This window comes from Bombus terrestris, chromosome 14 (genome assembly GCF_910591885.1).
Source record: "Bombus terrestris chromosome 14, iyBomTerr1.2, whole genome shotgun sequence".
NCBI lineage: Eukaryota > Metazoa > Arthropoda > Insecta > Hymenoptera > Apidae > Bombus > Bombus terrestris.
This window is the reverse complement of record NC_063282.1, coordinates 9,339,234-9,351,797: the sequence shown is the minus strand read 5'-3', so window position 1 is coordinate 9,351,797 and position 12,564 is coordinate 9,339,234. Positions and strand designations below refer to the sequence as shown.

At 32.9% G+C, this 12,564-nt stretch overlaps 3 protein-coding genes across 6 annotated transcripts; all 3 read left to right on the top strand.

The window, feature by feature from the left end:
* The first annotated feature begins 41 nt into the window (after nucleotides 1-41).
* On the top strand, nucleotides 42-2,069 carry LOC105666504 (dynein light chain Tctex-type 5-like). The gene is made up of 3 exons (XM_048412161.1): nucleotides 42-784; nucleotides 904-1,097; nucleotides 1,183-2,069. Exons 1-3 carry the CDS (start codon nucleotides 746-748, stop codon nucleotides 1,346-1,348), a joined length of 399 nt encoding a protein of 132 aa, XP_048268118.1. The 5' UTR covers nucleotides 42-745; the 3' UTR covers nucleotides 1,349-2,069.
* A 326-nt stretch (nucleotides 2,070-2,395) lies between these two features.
* LOC100645347 (multiple inositol polyphosphate phosphatase 1) lies at nucleotides 2,396-6,708 on the top strand. Of its 2 annotated transcripts, none has more exons than XM_012316586.3 (9): nucleotides 2,396-2,771; nucleotides 3,000-3,212; nucleotides 3,497-3,631; nucleotides 3,709-3,902; nucleotides 3,974-4,096; nucleotides 4,177-4,324; nucleotides 4,414-4,624; nucleotides 4,691-4,900; nucleotides 4,988-6,708. In XM_012316586.3, exons 2-9 carry the CDS (start codon nucleotides 3,014-3,016, stop codon nucleotides 5,148-5,150), a joined length of 1,383 nt encoding a protein of 460 aa, XP_012171976.1. In that variant the 5' UTR covers nucleotides 2,396-2,771; nucleotides 3,000-3,013; the 3' UTR covers nucleotides 5,151-6,708. The 2 variants fall into 2 exon arrangements, with proteins under 2 accessions (XP_012171976.1, XP_012171975.1); XM_012316585.3 differs by having other exon boundaries at nucleotides 2,396-2,787.
* Nucleotides 6,313-12,470, top strand: LOC100650220 (multiple inositol polyphosphate phosphatase 1). Of its 3 annotated transcripts, none has more exons than XM_012316589.3 (9): nucleotides 6,313-6,451; nucleotides 9,133-9,317; nucleotides 9,392-9,523; nucleotides 9,983-10,176; nucleotides 10,268-10,381; nucleotides 10,665-10,809; nucleotides 10,888-11,098; nucleotides 11,229-11,438; nucleotides 11,643-12,470. In XM_012316589.3, exons 2-9 carry the CDS (start codon nucleotides 9,155-9,157, stop codon nucleotides 11,878-11,880), a joined length of 1,407 nt encoding a protein of 468 aa, XP_012171979.2. In that variant the 5' UTR covers nucleotides 6,313-6,451; nucleotides 9,133-9,154; the 3' UTR covers nucleotides 11,881-12,470. The 3 variants fall into 3 exon arrangements, with proteins under 3 accessions (XP_012171979.2, XP_003400969.2, XP_012171981.2); XM_003400921.4 differs by having other exon boundaries at nucleotides 6,396-6,953; XM_012316591.3 differs by lacking the exon at nucleotides 6,313-6,451 and adding an exon at nucleotides 8,838-9,003.
* The last annotated feature ends 94 nt before the right edge of the window (nucleotides 12,471-12,564 follow it).

Below are 12,564 nucleotides of genomic sequence, written 5' to 3'. Positions count from 1 at the left end.
AGGCTGTTGGCTTCAGTTTCGTCACGGTTGAGATTGTACTCTGCTCCGAAGAGATTGGTTGAATCATTTTATTTAATTCATATCACACACACTACAAGAAATATTTATAAAAAGGAACAATATTTTGCACTAAATAATACAATTTACAATACAATTTCAATTAACTGAATGACACCGATTGAAATGATGTCAAAAGACCCAGGTTCTTAACTCCACGGAAGCGCGCAATATTTCGATAATTCAAATCAGTTCGATATATTGCATAGATCGATACTAGTTGAATGCTATCTATGCTTACTCTATTCTGTATGATGGAGACGATTTTAAAAGTTAATTAAAAATATATTTAAATACTCAAATAACTCTAACATCTAACAAACATATTTTTAAATAAATAAATATTTAAATAAATTTGAAATATATTTTTATATTCAAAAAAATAATAATACTAACGTCGTGTTCAATACAAGAGGGAAATATTTCGTTTATATTTCCAAATATTCAGTATCGATGGACTATTTTTATTGATCTATTTTAGCACAAAATTGATCAATCAACATGTTTAGCTTGGTTTCTAAGTAACCATTCGTGATTCTACTGTATAGATATGAGTGACAAGTATTTCGAGGAAAAATTATTCAATTATTAAGATAGGCGCTAGTTATCAGATGCAACTTGCCAGGTGTAGCCATATCTTTAATCATATACTCTATTTATTATATTTTATATACTTTCTCAATTAGATATGGATAACCATTTAACGAACCACGATAACGAACGAGAGGTGAGGATCATTATAATTTTATTACTTCAAGTAGTACCAGTGTCTTTGGTGATACCTAATTTTTGGTAAATCTGATGAATATGGATTTCTATTTGCTTTGATTTGTTACATGTTTGTAGGCGCCAAAATATCAGAACACTTATCGTCTGAATGCTTACAATCCTTTTAAAATAGATCCAGTGGATAAGATTGTAAAGACAATAATGATAACTAAATTAGAAAATATTTCTTATAATGCTGTGGAGTGTCTGAAGCTTTGTGAGTTAGTAGCCACTGAAATTAGAGAAAAAATTAAAACCTTGAACTTCGATAGGTAATTATTTTCTTATTGTTAATACACTTTATCTTAATAAATTCAGGAATTATTATATATTTTAATGAGTTACATTTCTATTCAGATATAAAATCGTAGTCAATGTGACCATCATAGAGAAAGCAAATCAATCTATACAATCATCTATAGGCTTTCTTTGGGACGCTAGAAAAGACAATTACTCTACAGTTACATACGGAGCTCGAACTTTTCATGCCTACTGTTGTGTATTTGGTCTTTATTGTGAATAAGTTGAACTATCACCTTCTTAGTAATTTTTCGCTCTTATTACCTACCAAACTACGTACAGTCGGTCTCGAAAATATTCGGACACTACTATAACTTTGACTTCTATGTTCTATATTTGAAACAGATGAAGATAAAACAACAAAAATGTTTTACAATGTATTGAAGTATGGTATATATATGTCAGAATGAAAAAAACTTTTGACTTAAAACAAAAATTAATTGAACCGTAGAATTAATAAAAAGACAACAATAAACACTAAGGAAAAATGATAAATTCAGTTAATAGAATAATAAAATACAGCGTCGGTTACTAATAAAAAATAATCAACATACTAAACTGCTTAAAATATGTTATTGAACAAAAGGGTGAGTTATAAAGTGTCCGAATATTTTTGAGACTGATTGTATGTTAATATTTATTCACGACGAAGTTAAAATTTGAACAATGTTCTGTTGATTTTCATCAGATCATACGTTTTCCATATGGTATCGACGTCAATGAGTGATAAGTTTTTACCGATAATTGGTGGAAATAGCAAAAACATGTAGTAATAATAAGAATCAATTCGTGTATGCATACACTGATTTAAACACACCTTTGTTTATCTCTACCGATTGCGTACTCAAGAAAATTATTGTCATAATTTATTTAAAGCTAGACACGATATCTTTTCTAATTATTTCGCAATTGCCAAGTTCAAATAATACAAGTATTTATCGCAACACTACGATCAATAAAATCAAAGATTTTCATTTACCTTGTTGCTGTTATGGTTTTTATGATTCTATGGTTTATTGATATATGTATATCAATAACCAGGTCTTTTTTACTGTTACGTTTATCTCGTGCGTTGCTTATCCAAGGTAATCTAATCTAGTTTGAGTAAAATAAGATGTTTTAGCTTGATATGAATTAGTATACAACAAATTTAACGATTGCAGTTTCTTTTTCAATAAGTATATTCAACAAGTAAATTATTAAAACATAATTATAACCGTCGATAATTGATATAAAAGAAATGCTATCAATATACGTATGTACTATCATAAATTGTTAATACAAAATACAAAGTTTATACGGATGATTTTCCATGACATACGCAGACTGAATTGTTTTATTTAAGGTAGTTTTATAAAACTAGTTGCCAAACCGGTTATCGACCATCAAAATATTTTACCCGTCGAATTTTCTGTACGATCGACTTTCTAATCGACACATATATACGAATTACGTTAGACCTTTTCTATATGCGATCTATTAGCAATTTGAATATATATTCGGAGATACTAAGCCTCGTAAAGTATTATAACCTGAGGCTACTGATAAGGCATAGTCGAGGCAGTTCCTTCTTATAAAACAGAGGAACGTATAGTTAGTAACATTTGTATCGCACAGCTGGAGCAAGTGAATAGCAGAGTTTAAACGTGAGTTTGTTTGAACGTACGTACCTACTATACAAAATTTACATTCCACAGTTGCCTTCGCATGATAATTTTACTTTTTATTTCAAATACAATACGGTTCCATTTTTTGTGAAATAATGTACATATGCTTTACATAACGTTTTTAGATGTATACGTTCTTCCTAAAATGTGTCGTAACTTATGTAACATACGTTTTAAATTATTCACTGTGTACTTATCCCATTTTAGATTACAGACACAGCATGCAGTTCTTTCGCAAAGGAAGTATGTCGAGAGTAAAAATTTTTGCGATATTAATTGCACTTTTTTGTTTGACAAACGAGTTAGTTTTAAGTGATAGTAATTATTGTTATTCCGACGATGAACATCCCTATCTATACGCTGGTACGAAGACGGCTTATGAAGTCGAACATGGCTTAATTAAAAATACTACTCTTCCAAGTAAGTAATTGCAGACTGTCACTTTAGAATACATAATGTATTATAACATGTCGAATAGAATAAATAGTATCGTAATTTCTAATATATTTTGTTCTTCTTTGATTATTTATAACTGTACTAAGCGGTCGCACGATTATTAATGAGGCAAAAGAATAAGAAAGTTGTGTGATTACAGACTGTTATCATCTGAAATATTTTGAATAACGTAACAACTCTTGCACTGATACTTTTTACTTCTGTTTTTTATTTATACATTACATATTTTTTACTGCTTTTTTCCCTAGATTGCAAGCCAGTCCAAATTTGGATGTTAATTAGGCATGGAACTCGCAATCCTGGAAAGGATCAGATCAAAAGCATGAAACATAATTTGCCAAAACTTCAAAGTAGCATCATCGAGAATCATGAAAAATATGGAAGTACGTAAGATCCTCGAAAGATCTTTTTGTCTGTTCATAATAACTTTCCATTTTCGTATAACACGATGTATTTGTAGATGGTAGTTTATGCCAGAAGGACTTAGAGAAACTAAAAACGTGGAAGTTAGATCCAAATCTTAAAAAACACCGATCCAAGTATTTGACAACTCAAGGTGAAAAAGATTTATCATCGCTTGGTGCACGGTTTAAAGATTATTTCCCGGAACTTTTGCAATCCTATCCGGTTGATATTTTAAAGCAAATATACAAAGTAAGTCTTTAACGCGTAATGTTTACGTACTTGGATGACAATCGATTCATTTAACTTTGATATATGTATAGTTTAGGTCGACAGATCTGCAACGAACTATAGCTAGTATGGAACATTTTATTAATGGGCTCTTCGGTAATGTAACCATCGACAACACGGTGGTAGTACCAACTTCTAAGGATACTCTGTTACAGGTTGATAAAAATATTAATACTAATCATCGGTCATTAAAATAGCATCTTCTCGTATGAGAATATACCTACTTCGTTTTTAGTATTATAAAATTTGCAAGGCATGGTTGGAACAAGTGCATAATTCGACGGGCAAGTCCGAAGTTGATAAATTTTTAGATAGTCCATCATTCAGAGAAATAATTGGCAATGTTAGTCAGCGACTTGGCTTTTCGAACAGCCTCTCTTTCGGTATAAAATATTATTGCAGGAGAATCTGAATAAATTTATTTTTCGTATTAATTATTATCAGCGAAGATTGATTGATCAACTTGATTTAGATGATGTCTTAATTATGTACACCGCATGCATTTTTGAAAATGCTTGGTACATAAATGAAAGATCTCCTTGGTGTGCCGCTTTTACAAAATACGAAGATGAACTATTCGAGTACGAAGAGGATCTGTATTATTATTACCACGCCGGTTACGGCGAAGAAATGAGCAGTGTCATTGGATGTCCACCGTTACAGGACATGTTTAATCGTTTTAGGTAAGCGTCAGTGTTGTTAATATAAATATTACAAATACTGTGTTAAAGTACTTGCCGATATTTTAGAAAATTGGAGAACGAAGACTCAAGCGAAGAACCACAAGGCGTTTTCTATTTCACTCATAGTACGGCGCTTCAGTTGCTTTTAACAACAATGGGGGTTGCAAAAGACTCGATACCTTTGAAAGCTTCGAACTTTGAAAATGTGAGAAACAGAAAGTGGAATAGTTCCCGTCTGGCACCATTCGCTGCGAATCTTGCAGCCATTTTCTATAGGTATGTCAAGGATTATTTTGGATTTTGTTCTCATATTTCAGCTACTCGGATCGATTTATTCCTTTCTCGCGTTAAAACTGCTTTCAGGTGCGATTCGTCGAATAAAGTTAGATTTTACTTAAACGAGAAACCTTTAGATTACGAAGGTTGTGAATTGGGCGTGTGCGATTGGGAATATTTGAAGGAGAAAATGGGACCCAATGCCTTCGACTGTAACACAGATTTTTGTAAAGCTGATACAACAAAATAATTACATATTACATGTAACGTAGAATCTTATTTTATTATTAATGGTATTAATGGTAAGCGTTACGCAAAAGAAAACAGTGAAGTAATTTAATAGCAGGAGTGATTCCGTAGTGATTACGTAGATTATCATATGTGCCTTTGTCAGGAATTGTGTTGAAGAAATTACAGTCTGACAACCTGTACGTATATGTTCGAAGCAACGAAGCTAGACGACCTTATATTACTGCCATATAAGCTGGTGTGATGAACGATATGCTCATATATGACACCTTCAAATTTAATCACATTTACTTGATATCATCAGAAAAATCTTTATACATATTTGTTTAACTTCGAAAGAGATAGCGGAGTAATAATATTTATTATCATTTGTTATTCTATTTTATTTGCCATCTGTAATTACTACTGTATTACTACATAATTACTGTACTGTATTTAAATACATAAATATAATCTACCTGCTGCGTGAAATTAGAATATTAGGATTAATGTATTTATACTTGAATATATCAATTTATACTTGAATCAATTACGCGTTAGTCATTTTAATTTGCTGATTTATGATTATAATTCATTGATTTATGAATTACAATTCACCGTCGATATTTAAATACATTCTACAGTATCAATAAATGTTCTCGTAGAACGTAATTACTTCTTCAGTTCCAGTAACTATATAGCTTTAGCAGAGTACAAAATGTATAGACTGCACACATACGAATCAACGAAGCTTGACGACCTTATGTCAGTGGCACCTGGAATACCGTGACCAATGCTGGTCAGCAGGGGTGTGCGTTTAAACGTTGTAACGAATGATAATCTGATGCTTGAAATACTTGAAAAAAATTTCAATCTAGTTTTTTCAGTAGTTTACCTTCAATCTTTCCAGCAGTTTCTCAGAATACGAAAGAAAGATTTTTAACGGTACGAAGAATTTATTTTCAGAGTCTTATAAACGTTCGTAATACGTCCATATGTGTCGTGACGAAAAATAAATTATTATAGCAGGTTATTTTAGCGGAACTTAGGGGGACTTGTTTCCCCAGGTTCTTATTGATTGCGCGTGCTCAAAGTGACGGACCTTTACGATTTTATAGAACGCATGAAACACTACGTTGGGCCAACGAGGGTTCAAAGGCTACAAACCGTAATACACAATTCGCAGGGTCTATCGCTGAAACTATACGACTTTTACACGCTAGGAGCAACGAAGCTCGACGACCTTACGGCAGTGCCACACGAGCTGCCGCCTCGAAAGGTGGTCGCGATCGGCATACAAACAACGACTACGCGCATTTCATGGTATTGTCATAGTTGACTTGTATTTTAAACAGTGATATAGTGCCTCACTCAGTGATTCATGCACAAATCCTCGATATTGCTTGAGAATCCGTGGAATCTATCGTCGAAGATCGATCGTTCCAAGCGCCGCGTCGGGTCGTGAAGTTCTAGAACTTGGTCGTACAATCTTCGCATAAAAAATAAAGAAAAACAAAGAAAGAACACCAAAACTTATTGATAAAAGTTGAATCTGACATAGCTTATCGTACGAATCGCATCGAATGGTTTTCATGTCGTTTTAGTTCGAAGAATGAGAAGAAAATAATCATAAGTTTCAACAAAAGATCGATTGTGTTGAAGTGTTTATGAAACATTGATACGATCTCATTTGCCCAGAATTGCAGAGGGCAAAGCACTCCACCGATTGAGGAAAAGTGAACAATACTGTCGGTCGCACTCTCTCTTTTCAGGTCTATAAACCCGTACTCGATTTAATGCGCTTGAACAGGACGTAAAGAATACGGTAATTTCTTAATGAGTATGAAAAATTGTTTAATTTCTAGTACGAAATAATTCCAATAATACTATAATTTTAGTAATTTCTTGAACAATTCTTTCGACAAATTTTTGTTCTTATAGTAAGATTAGTATAATCATTTTGATTTCTGATAATATTATGATTGTACATTTTCGTAATAAGATTTAAAATACAATATTTTCGCGTTATATCTATGATAAAATAGCCCCTTTACGAAATAAAAATTATGTGAGACAGGTCGTGAAAGCGGTGCGAATGAAACGCTGTGGCGAAATTCATTTCATTCAACTTTCGATGGAATGCCGCTTACACATCTAGGAGGAATTTCATTTGAATAAATAAGCTCGTCTGTGAATAATTAAATTGTTGAATAGTAGCAGTACGGATCGCCAACCGTGACGCCGACGTCCTACTTTTGTTCTCAATTATCAACAAAAAATTACAGTTCATCATATTGAATAAAATCAATTTGTTTTAGTTTGTTTTACTTTCCTTTCGATTCACATTAGACAATTGATTTTGAATCGGTATCAAGTGCTAATATTCATTCGTGTGGAAATTTATTTTATTCATTTCATATTCCATGTTGGTATGCGTATATCAATAACGCGAAACAAATATCTTACATTTTAAAATTGAAATTACGGAAAGAAACTGTGTTCCATCGGAATGTGGCAAAAGAATAAGCGTGTAACGTAATACGTTGAGGCTTTCCGGAAGAATCAAATCGGTACCAGGCTTACACGAGACTTGGCACTTGCGGACACAAGAAATTGACAATAAGTAGGCCAAGTAGACTTATTACACTAAGAGAAGGCTTTGCTAATCAAGCCACTACCAATTTCGTTATCGTCAATCTAACTTACTCTTGAATTACTCTTCCAGCAGCCTCCCGTCTTCATAGGTTCACCGAATCATTGCACATTTTATTTTACAATTTATGTTTCGGAAATTAAGTTTCAATATCTATATGGATCATTTAAGAATTATATTCCTAAAAATTTCGTATCTTTGTCTAACTTCATTTACGGTATTAACATTAATTTTTATCTATATAAGTACACTTTTAACTGTTGTTTATTCAAGCAGCATTGAGACATGCAAAACGAATTTTAATAAAAGTCGGCGTGTAAAGAATTAACAACTGTCGGTGTAAATTTCGAAGACGAATATCGATAAAAACAGAACAAATGTTACGCTTTAAATTCGGCCGCAAAAATAGTAACCGTACAGTAAAGACTAGAACTTCGCCAGAACCTGTTCTTACACGCGAATTATGCAATATATGTAGCTGTTCATACGCGTAATGCGTGAACACATCTTAACTTTCACATTCACGTGCATGTTCTACATCTATCCTTAACCTTGGTAGGCAAATATCTATTCCATGTACGTATTACAATTCCTTTCACATCATAGAATCGGAAAATTCAAGACGAGATTAAACATTAAACTCATCGATACCTTGAATCGTATGACGTTCTATAAATATGTTCAAATCAAAGCAGATAGTCTTCGACTTACCTTTAAATCGAAACTTCATTAAATGTAGTGTCTGTTGATAAATTCATCGGTATTGTGTATTTATCAATTATATAAACCTTAAGATAACAAGGATAATTCCCTACTTATGTATCTGCATTTAACCGTGAAAAATAATAAAAAAGGAAGAGATGAATAAATATCCTGTTGGTTACATAAGATCTATTTTATGTATAGTTGGTCGTAGATAATTCGTAAAGCCGGTAGTAAAGTAACATGTGACATCAGCACAGGAAAATGTAGGTTTATTGCTTGCTGTACTTCAATGAAACAAAGCATTTTATGCATTGCGAGAGTTATAGAACAAGAGTTATTTGTAGCTGCTTTACGTTTCTTCGCGATTAAAGGGATCAAAATTAGTATCATATTATTAGGCTTGTAAATTAATTCGGTGATTACTTAAACAAAATTCAAATTTTATGCACGAACCACGTAATGTAGGTTTAACCAACAGAATAATTTCCAATCTTCGTATGAAATTTCATATACATTGGTAGCATCTCTTTAAGATTACTATGAAATATTACAAATATTAAAATTAAAAATAAAATTATGAAAATTTTAGAAACTTGCTAAAAATATATATATATATGTATATATAATTACCTCTTCCTTGTTGCAGATCAAAGAGACAAACTTTAAAAATGAATACATACGTACTATTCTTGACTTTTTTAATTAGTCACGTTTACGCGCGTGACGGTGACTCTTGTTTTGCGGACGAAGATGATCCATATTTATATATGGCCACTAAAACTGCCTACCATTTTGTCCACGCCGGTAAAACTCGGTTTCAAGATGTACCCAGTGAGTATTCGTATAATTTTTCCATTAAACCTCTCATTTAATAAGAAGCTTTTCAATTTTTAATCGACTTATAGACTGTCATGCAGAGCAAATTTGGATGTTTGCTACACACGGTACACGATGCCCGTCTGAAACGGAGGATATCGAAATGCAAAAATTAACAGAACTACAGAATCAGATAATTAGCAATCACGAAGTTCGAAACAGTGAGTTTGACATATTTTTTCATTTCAAAATGAGGAAATTAACAGACGATTAGATTAGAATTGGAACAAAAGCAAGTCTCAAATTATCCACCATTTAGATTAAAATATTCATACGTCTTTACGTGTGACCGCGTTTCAGTATTCATTGGAAAAATTCCGAGAAGGAGGTGTTCCCGTTAAAGCAAACGCAAGTAAACCAGTTAAACTCTAATTCAGGTCATTGACACTTTTTCGTATCGATCTTCGCCACGCGTCGTTTTACATATTGATCAATAGTCCAGCGGTTAACCCTAGATTTATCGAGTTCATGTATAAATTCGTCCCTTTGAATTGAAACACGTCTGATCTTGAGCTATTAGTCCATCGGAAACCTAAAAATTCACTTTCTACATCAGTGGTTCGATCTTTGTTCGTTCAACTTTCGAAATATACGCTCTTCGACAATTTTCTTTTTCACAGATGGCCGTATGTGCATCAGAGATTTAGAAAATTTAAAGAGATGGAAACCGGACGAGTACCTCACAATCGAAAGAGCGGAAGTTTTGACACCGCAAGGTGTGGAAGATATGAGATTGCTTGCGAGACGATTGCAAAGCAATTTTCCGCAGCTTCTTCAACCAATCAACGAAAATATAACGGCGGAAAATTATGTGGTATACACCACGATCGATCCTACTAAGAATATGAAAATTTACCTATTTCACTATTCACTAATTTTACTAAGTTGGAAAATATTCATTTTAGTTTAAAACGACCGATGCACGCGAAAGCAGCATGAGTTACTTTATGGAGGGATTGTTTGGTGACAGACAAGCGGTGGATGCAGAAGAAGTTGCCATAAATGATACTCTGCTTACAGTGAGTGTATTATTTCCCATATAATAATAAGGAATAGTGGTAATGTACAAGTTGCAATATATAAACGTTATACGTATTCATAATGATTTGGAAATTTGTGAAGAAAATTTTCTCTAGATATTGCATAAACAGATCCCGATATTTATCTCGTTTTTCCTTTTTCCTTTAAATGCACTTGTACTATTTCTTTTAGCAAGCTCTTCAAATTGTACCATTTCAAGAAATGGAAATCTAATTTTAAGTTTAATCTAATTCAATTTTAATTTAACTTTATCTATATCAGATGTATAAATCCTGCAACATGTGGAATAATGGTCCTAGTAATGCTACCATCGAAGAAGTAATTATATTCGAAGAAGGAGCGCAGTTTAAAAATCTGATACAGAATGTCAGTCAGAGTCTTGGATTTTTGTACGATATTTCCAAAGGTAAGCTCGACAATTCAGAAACAAAAAAAGGTCTAGTATTTTTCATTCATTTTATCGACGTTTTGTCTCGTTTTTCAGAATCAATTCTAACGATGTACAATATGTGCCGTTACGAAAAGGCCTGGACAGTGACGAAACTTTCTCCTTGGTGTGCTGTTTTCAGTAAAGAAGAACTTCGTGTGCTAGAGTATCGCGAAGATCTCTACTATTATTACAAGGCCGGATATGGACGTGAAATCAATGCGCAGCTAGGATGTACCCTTTTGCAAGACATGATGAATCACTTTTGGTAATTTCATTTTTTTGTCTTTATTTCAATGAAGTTTCTATCTGCTTTGACACAATATCTATCTCACAATATCTATTATCGCTTCGTAAGCTGTCATCTCTCGATATCAATGAACGTATCAATATTGTAGGAGAGTGGAACAAAATGGAGAGTCTAACGAACCTAAAGGCATATTCTACTTCGGCGATATTATAAGTCTGCAGAATCTCTTGACCACGTTGAATATTAATAAGGATCAAACGCAACTGACAGCTTTTAATTACAAAGATATGGCAAAACGTCACTGGCGAACCTCTTTCATGTCGTCCTTCGCCGCGAATCTTGTCGCTGTATTTTACAGGTAATGACATATTATCGAATTAAATTGAAACATTAATCCCAACAAATAAAACATAATGTAAATTTTCCTTCTAAATTGTTTACGTATTAGACGATATTGCGTTATGTCGTTAAATAAGAACAATGACTTAAAATCATAAGATCACAAACGTTTGTGGTAAATTGACTACACTTGATCATAGAGTGTTTCTATTTTTATTCACAGATGCGACATCACTAGTCAACCAAACAAAGTAATGTTTTACTTGGCTGAGAAACTGGTCATGCTCGACGGATGTGATGTTGGTCTCTGCGATTGGGAATATTTCAAGCAGAAGTTCAATCCAATGCTTAAACATTGTGATCTTAATGTTTGCTGGAACGGAAGTGGTGCCACCACTTACGCTACCAATTTCTTCCTCGCCCTTCTTTCATGCTTCTCTCTAGTCTTTATTAGAAAGTAGAAAGGAAACAGGTGTATGCGTGTTGTCGATGTTCGTAATTTAGAGAAAACGCATAATATGTTGAACGTAACGCGTATAAAATTAATTATCATTATGGCTATTAAAATAAAATAATTCCAAGCATTCAACATTGCGACTCGCCAACATTTCACTGCGCTTTCAAATCGCCAAAATGTGTATATTTAATGTTTTTTATTTCTGTTCTACCGCTCTATACGTAATTTATATGCATTTATTGTTGTTTATCGTCATCGTCATTTGTTTATATATCGTAAATATGTATTCGTATAAGTGAAATATTATTTAAATTATCTTTCTTCCTAATGATGTCCGTCCGACTCGTGATGACTACGCATAAGTATAAACATAATGCACAATTACCGTCACATTGTTGCTTAGAATTCTCCCTCAGACTTTCTCAAATCTCACAGCAAAAGTAAGAGAAACATGTTTCTATACGCTTAATAAATGTAGAAGATTTGAATATCAAAAAGGCCTCTCTTCGTATATTGTATTTGCGTACTCGTAATTCGAATTACTTTCTAAATAAATTATGAATAAATAAATTACTGATATATGTATACCATAAATGCTCGGGCATAATGATATTTATTTTCACCTTGGCCCATATTGCTGGTAATCATATAAGTTCAGATGATGACAAGTTTAATTATTAATAGTTTC

What these genes read in the sequence shown, in the direction of transcription:
- LOC105666504 (XM_048412161.1), top strand. Translation starts at nt 746, where the DNA reads ATGGATAACCATTTAACGAACCACGATAACGAACGAGAG. An exon ending in ACCACGATAACGAACGAGAG is followed by an intron (nt 785 to 903) that starts GTGAGGATCATT and finishes ACATGTTTGTAG; the next exon opens with GCGCCAAAATATCAGAACAC. An exon ending in AAAACCTTGAACTTCGATAG is followed by an intron (nt 1,098 to 1,182) that starts GTAATTATTTTC and finishes ATTTCTATTCAG; the next exon opens with ATATAAAATCGTAGTCAATG.
- LOC100650220 (XM_012316589.3), top strand. Translation starts at nt 9,155, where the DNA reads ATGAATACATACGTACTATTCTTGACTTTTTTAATTAGTCACGTTTAC. An exon ending in TAAATGATACTCTGCTTACA is followed by an intron (nt 10,382 to 10,664) that starts GTGAGTGTATTA and finishes TATCTATATCAG; the next exon opens with ATGTATAAATCCTGCAACAT. An exon ending in GACATGATGAATCACTTTTG is followed by an intron (nt 11,099 to 11,228) that starts GTAATTTCATTT and finishes TCAATATTGTAG; the next exon opens with GAGAGTGGAACAAAATGGAG.
- LOC100645347 (XM_012316586.3), top strand. Translation starts at nt 3,014, where the DNA reads ATGCAGTTCTTTCGCAAAGGAAGTATGTCGAGAGTAAAAATTTTTGCG. An exon ending in TTTTAAAGCAAATATACAAA is followed by an intron (nt 3,903 to 3,973) that starts GTAAGTCTTTAA and finishes ATATATGTATAG; the next exon opens with TTTAGGTCGACAGATCTGCA. An exon ending in CTAAGGATACTCTGTTACAG is followed by an intron (nt 4,097 to 4,176) that starts GTTGATAAAAAT and finishes CTTCGTTTTTAG; the next exon opens with TATTATAAAATTTGCAAGGC.